At 33.5% G+C, this 7,546-nt stretch overlaps 1 protein-coding gene across 1 annotated transcript; it reads left to right on the top strand.

The window, feature by feature from the left end:
- The first annotated feature begins 3,018 nt into the window (after positions 1-3,018).
- On the top strand, positions 3,019-4,059 carry LOC107476305 (F-box/kelch-repeat protein At3g23880). Its single transcript, XM_052257994.1, has one exon. It carries the CDS (start codon positions 3,019-3,021, stop codon positions 4,057-4,059), a length of 1,041 nt encoding a protein of 346 aa, XP_052113954.1.
- The last annotated feature ends 3,487 nt before the right edge of the window (positions 4,060-7,546 follow it).

The raw sequence follows: 7,546 nt of genomic DNA, 5'->3' as shown, positions 1-7,546 counted from the left end.
TAATTAAAAGTCTATCTCTTTTCCTAATTATATTGTTGTCTTTTAAGAACGTATAGCATATTAGCATATTAAACTTTTAATAAAAATATATATACAGAGAGAGTAAAAATTTATCTATTATCCTTAAATGATTGATATTTATTCCAAAAAAAAAAACAAGTGAAGAAGTGAGCACTATAATTAAAATTATAGCTTAAATTTTGGTAGACATACCCAAAATTTAAATATAATGTTATAATTGATGTAATTTATTATAAGCAATATTACCAAATTAAACAAATTTAGTGAAATCAGGCATGTATTTCTTTTCAAGTAAAACTGTAGTATACTAACTCTTAGCTTCGTCACGTGGTTCAATCATCATGACTTACTTAATTACTTGGTCCCCTCATGGTTGAAAGAATTCAAATTTATCTCGGAAACTATATTATGTCATGTCACAAAACTATTAACCATTTAATATTTTTCTGAATAAAATTATTGTGCTTACTTAATTCTGCGCAGAAATGATCTAACTAAATAATTTAGCTAGGAACATATCCAAGTGACATCACATTTTAGTAATAAGATTATGTGATGAATTGATATAGTAATAGTAGAGTATAATATTTGTTGATAAATATTAACATTCCCTGCCTTCTCATCCACAACATACACACTTGTTTATGCCAGTTGTGTCCTAGTGACCATCGAAAAACTTGGATAGGTCTAGAGCTCCAACGCCAGCACAGATCATTCGGCGGCGCCATCTTCCTGTAGTTGAGCCTCTCAATGTATGTTTTATTTCGTAATTAAAATGGCAATACCGCTGAGAGTAATTAAATTGTTTTTTATTTCTTATTCCTGCTTTGTTGCAGAGAAGGATATGAGGAGGGATAATGATGATGCTGTTCCGAGGAAGGAGAAGGTTGTCACAACTAGGGGTGAAAATAGGCCAAGTCAGACCAGGTTTTATTCTTAACAGGCTTAATTTGACATGTAATTTGGTATAGACTTTTTAATAAGTACTGAGTTTGACCTGTTGTTTTAATAATAATTAAATTTACGATATAATTTAATTTTTAAAATTATAAAATATAAAATAATAAATTTATGAATAATATTGATACAAAATATACATATATAATTAAAAAGACAAATAGCTAAGTGAATAAAGGTATTATTATAAAATAGAAGACTCAAGTTTAAATCATTCTAATAGCATTTTTACTAGAATAATAAAACTCTCTATATATATTTGCAGGCTCAAACCGGCCTGACAGGCCTAACAGACTATTTCAAAAGTCTAGACCTGGCCTTTTAAAGAATATAGACTTTTTTAATAGCTTGAGCCTGGACCTATTTTCTATCAGGCCAGGCTAAGTCAGATCAAACACAGGTCAGGCTGCAAGCTCCTGGCAGGCCGTCTGGCCTATTTCCACCCCTAATCACAACCACACAGGTGTATCCCTCCTTTATTTTTGCTCAGCCTGGACTGGACCTTCGTTGACAAATGAACAGCCCATATTCTTTCCTTCCACACAGGTGTATCCCTCCTTATTTTTGGTCCAACCATTAAACCGTTTTTGGACATATTTTTTTCTATAACAGCATCCTTTGTTCAGCCCATCACCGTACCCCTAACTGACCGCTCTTTCTGATTACATATCGTTGACCTGATCACAACATCCCTTCAGTTTAGCGATTTTTACTCCATTAATGCCTTCCGTTTTCATTGGGATTTGAATTTGAACTGATTTATTATTACTCCATTCATTCAATATATTTTCAATAATTACTAAATTACCCTTTCTACCATCTTCCTCTCTTGGCACTACTATCACCAACTCAGTAGTCGGGATCTCTGCTTACTAATAACACTATCGAATCCCTCGCACCTGAGATCTCGCATATTTCTAGAAAATAAGTTTACCTATCTCGCATATAATATTTTTTGTATTTTTATGAATTTTTTCATGCATAGATACATACACTAATTAATATAAAAAAAGAAGTTAAATATTAACAAAAATATCTAATTAATAATTATTTTTTAATGACTAATTAATGATTAATTATTTATTCATAATTATGCCAGGTAGAATTTTTTATTCTAAAATAATCATTGTTCTGGAAAGTGGTTAAATATTTAGTAATGATTGTGTTTAAATTAAGACACACAAATTATGTATGAAAAAGACCTAAAAAAAAATTAATATAAAAAATTAAGCATTTTTGGTGTTAAAATAAAATATTTTTTATGTTATTGTAAAAATATTATAATATTATTTTTTATAAAAAAAGTAATTAACATACATATATGTGAGTAATTTTTATTAAATTTAAATTAATTTAATTAGACTTAGTTGATAAAAATATTTAAATATATAACGAGATTGGTAATTTTAAATTAAATCGAATTTGAATATATTAGATTTAAAATGAGTATATAAGAATGTATTTGTTTACAGAGACAAGACATTAAGACAAAGATATACAGACACAAGATAGTGTTTGACATAGAAGATATAGAGAGATATTGTATCCCAAAATACTGAATTAGTAAATTTAGTATTCATTCTGACAGAAAAGACATAGAAACACTAATAAAAGATATAACTTATTAATTTTTTATAATTATATTTTTTATTAAAAAATTAAAAATAAATTAAATTTTTTAAATTTATTTTAATTTATCATTAAATAAAATATAAACATATTAATTTTTATATTTTTATTTTTTATATTTTATGTTTAGTATCTTATTTTATCGAACCAAACCTAAATTTAGAAATATACAAAAGTCCAATGTGGTGGTGTGATCATATTTTCGAAAAATGTTTCTTCTCCGTGTATTATAACTAGTTATGCAATAGACTAATCCACAAGTTTATGTATGTCTTGTATCAATTTAGTTTTTATTTAGATTTAGAAAAATAAGATTCGAGGTCTCTCGTTCCATTAAGGAACAGCGTCTGCAGATCATGGAGAACCCTAATTTCCAGTTCCCAATTTGCCAAGGACCACCTTCGGCGTTCAATGGCGGTGGATCCAGGCTTGACCCACCCACTCATGGCCTATTATAGCCAAACCTACAGATACCCCATAATCGGAGTGTTCTCCGTACGATCTGTGATGGAGAACCCTCCACATGAACCCACCAAAGTAGTTCCCTATGAGGGACGACGCTTCCGCCTCATCATTGGCTCTTGCAATGGATTGCTGTGCTTGCACGATGAAGAGCGCCAGGATGGATTCATAATAAGCCATCGTGCCATGCTGTGGAACCCCTGCACTGGATTCACCTCTCAGCCGCTTGAAATTGGAGGTCTCCTCTCCACTTGCGGATTCGGTTATGATCATGTGAATGACAAGTATAAGCTTTTCGCGATTCTGGATAAGAAATCACGCATGTTTACATTCGGCCCAAAATCTACCTGGAGAACAATCCAGGATTTCTCCCGTAATTTTCGTGACGGCAATTACAGGGGTTGTCAGGTGAATCTTGTAGGGCTTTTTGTAAGTGGCACTGGCACTCTGAATTGGCTTTTTCACCGCTATCTTAGTTTTGTGTGGGTTCTTTCCCTTGACTTGGTCAAAGAGACTTATAATCAGTTTTCCCTTCCCAGCAGGGATTCAGATGATGATAACCGGGTGGCTCCCCAATTGGGTATCTTGAGGGATTGTCTTGCTGTTTGTTATGAGACTAAGAAAACTCATTGGACTGTCTGGTTGATGAAGGAGTATGGAGTTCCTCAGTCTTGGACTAAATTGGCCATAATCCCCCACCACCCGCTACTCGGTCGTCGTCCTTTAAGCCTACAGCCTATATACATGTTGAAAGATGTTCTTCTTGCTATTGCTCCGAGTGGCAAGTTTGTTTTATGTAATTTAAATGATGGCAGCATAGATATTCCTAATATTGACAGCTCCAGTGATGGCATGCCCAAACTTTGTCCTTTAACTCAGCACTCATCTGGAAGGATCTTTGAACTCTATCATGAAAGCTTAGTTTCACCGTTCCACTTTGGTCTTCCAAGTTGCTCATCTGAAATGCGGTTAATTAAGCCAAGCCTATAATCACTTAAAGATGGTTTGCATTTTGGGTACCTTTTTGGTGAAGGATTTCCTACACTATCTCTTGAATCCATAACTTTATTATCATTATGTAGTGCCTTGTTTTTTTGTGTTTTATAGACTCTGTCTAACTGTCTTTATGTTTAATGTTTTTTAATTAGGTTCCTTATGAATGGATTCGTTTGCTTTAGTTAGATATGTATTTATCATGAAATGCTGTATTCAATGATCTCACAATGATCTATAATCCTTCACCATTAAAATTTCGCTGCATAATTTTCGTGGCACTTGCTCTATCTTTGTTCCTTCTTGCCATGCTTGACCTATACAAACCCCTGGACCTATATGACGGATATATATAACAAGTTGATCGTTGAAAGGGTAAGGATGTTTAACTGCAAATACCAGAGACAACCGAAATTAAATAAAGTCGGCACGTGGCAGCACCTTAAGCAATGCATAGCCACCCTGTTTGTTATTTGTTGTATAATCACTTAACAGAATAAGAAACATATGAAGTGGTAAAAGGGTCACCAAGAAAACAATGACATAGTAGTAGACCATGCTGAAATCTAGAGAAGTTTAGAGTAAAATTATGGCGAGTTTAGAATTCAGGTAATGGTATGATAATAGTATGAAGATGCAATATGAACGGACAGTCATAAACAAATTGTATGAAAGAAACAAATGTTGCTTACCAGGTTTTGGAAAGCCTTGTGGGAATTCTTTCACATCGAAAAGCCCATCCCCAAATTCATATGCTAAATCACAAGGCTGCTCAGTTGGCATAACTTCCTTAATGTCTCTCAGTGCAAAATACAAAGGAGCGAAAGAGTCAGCAAATGGGGCCAAAATTGATCCACCTGGGTGGTTGTGAAATTCAGAAAAAGATGTTAATAGCAAGGACAATCAAGTATAACCTTGTAACCATGATGCACCCACAACCCATAAGGGCACCCCAAAGAACAAAATAATGAAAAAAGGTTGATCAACTCGAATGCATTCCTCAAAGATCCTTCATTAAACCACAATGACATCAGCATATTTAAAGGAAGACTAACATTTGAAACCTCTTCAATCTCCAACTATAGTTCTATGCTCGACATTAAGAAATCACAATCTAAAAAAGTGAAGAGTGATACTATACAAGGTTGACATCATTATGGAGAGATTTCAAATATTGTAATTAGAAAATTTAGATGTTTCTTATTTTCTTTTAATTTTTTCTTTTAATTTTTTCTTATTAGAAGACTAACATTTGAAACCTCTTCTAATAATAGCTATTTTATTTGATCAATATGAACAATCAAACACACCAAATCAATCATAAAAGTTCCTCATAAAAGTTGTCACTTGTCACCATTTCTTTTTTACTTCCTCTCTAGCAGAGAAAATTGACAAGTAAAATTGAATGTTCATCTCATCAATTACAATATTGCATGAATATACAAAGATTCAAGGTATAAATCAATTAAAAATACTATAATGTTACTTTTTTTTCTTTCTTTTGTTTAGCCTACTTGCTGCTGCAAGTGATTTGAGATAAAAGTGATATACACAGTTGGAACACTGCAAACTAGAGATATATAAGAAAAAGAAATGGTACGTAAGTTCATCGCCATATGTCACTTGAATCAGTAACTGAGCAAAGGCATCCATGCATTTCTCAGCCAAAAAGTAATAAACTTACCAATGAGACGTCCATAGGCCTTCCCATCAGTGCAAGAAAATATAGCCTTTAAAAGTAGCAGAGGAATCAACCAGAGCCTTCAAATAAATTTTACAAGAGCAAAGAGCAAAAAGGAATTGTGAATTTACCTTTCTGTAGGAATTTATCCAGGAAAGTGGCATCGGTCCTATGACACAAATGTTCAAAATCAACCTTAGCTTTTAAAGATTAAGACGGGCTAAATATGGAAGGAGAATTATACACACACACTCTCTCTCTCTTTCACACATACAGAGAATTTCTTTTTTCTTTTCTTTTCTTTTCAACCAAAAAAGATACATTCAAGTACAATAGTAGAAGAATTTTGCAAGCAGAAGCTATTAAAAAGTACTAGGAAAAAGAAAAAAGTCCATAGGCCTTTTCATGGGGACTGTATTTTTTAATTCATTTCCATTTCGCTCCTCTCCAAGAAAAGCATGGAGTGATGGGGAACAGAATGCATTCATTATATTAATGTATGACCAGTACCTACAATAACAATGAACCGATTCACCTGACTAACCTCCGGTTGTTCGGCAGTTATAATATTCAAGCATAACATCATCTTTGTTGGAGTTGGCGAACAACTGCGATGCACTTTTCTTTGCAAGCTTGGAATCCTCATATCGCGAACCTGCTATCTGCCAAGCGATTGATACAAGTCTGCAAAAAATCTCCCAAAGATATACATTCTCATACTTAGTAAAGATCAATTTGGAAGACAAATTTAAGTTACTGAATATAAGTATTTCCATAAAGGAGAGAGGAACATACCTAGGTTTTAACAGAAGCAGCAGCCGATGACGTCTTTCCTCAGGAATATCTTCAATCTTTTTCCTGAAAATGAAGGTGACATTATTGAACCAAAAATCTAGTTGCAATGTATTCCCTCACAGCAGCACACCGACATTACATAATCACAAATGATCCTTGTGGGAATTCTTTCACATCGAAAAGCCCATCCCCAAATTCATATGCTAAATCACAAGGCTGCTCAGTTGGCATAACTTCCTTAACGTCTCTCAGTGCAAAATACAAAGGAGCGAAAGAGTCGGCAAACGGTGCCAAAATTGATCCACCTGGGTGGTTGTGAAATTCAGAAAAAGATGTTAATAGTAAGGACAATCAAGTGATGCACCCACAACCCATGGCCATAAGGGCCACCCCCAAAGAACAAAATAATAAAAAGAGGTCGATCAACTCAAATGCATCCCTCAAAGATCCTTCATTAAACCACAATGTCATCAACATATTTAAAGGAAGACTAACATTTGAAACTTCATATGTAATGTAACTAATTACTGATGAAATGAATGACATCGATATGTTACAAGCGCATTTGAAGATTTATACGTTTGTTGTTCCAAATTTCACTTACATGATATATATGCAACATAAGTGTCATAAATTTCTAATTATATATTGCCACAAACAGAAATATCTGATTGGATGAAAAGAGTAGTAGTTCATGATAATTAATCTCATGTCAAAAACAGTTAATGGTAAATATAACAAGTGTCGGCAGGAAGTGGAGATTGAGAGAAAAAGAGAGAAGAATTAGATTTTATATTGCATCCAAGGAACACATAAATGTGGGTTTTAGGCCATGGATTTTGCAAAGGGACCAAAATCATGTAAGTGCCCCACATTTGGACCCCATTTGTTTTTAATTCAACGGTTAAACATACAAGTAAAGATTATTTGAGAGTATATAGTAGGCATATGCCAGTTGCTGTTCCATTAATGGCAGAGCAAATGAATTGCATAACCTCAAGTCTTGTG

Source organism: Arachis duranensis, chromosome 2 (assembly GCF_000817695.3).
Source record: "Arachis duranensis cultivar V14167 chromosome 2, aradu.V14167.gnm2.J7QH, whole genome shotgun sequence".
NCBI lineage: Eukaryota > Viridiplantae > Streptophyta > Magnoliopsida > Fabales > Fabaceae > Arachis > Arachis duranensis.
Note: the sequence above shows the minus strand (reverse complement) of the source record. Positions and strands in the feature narration are given on the sequence as shown.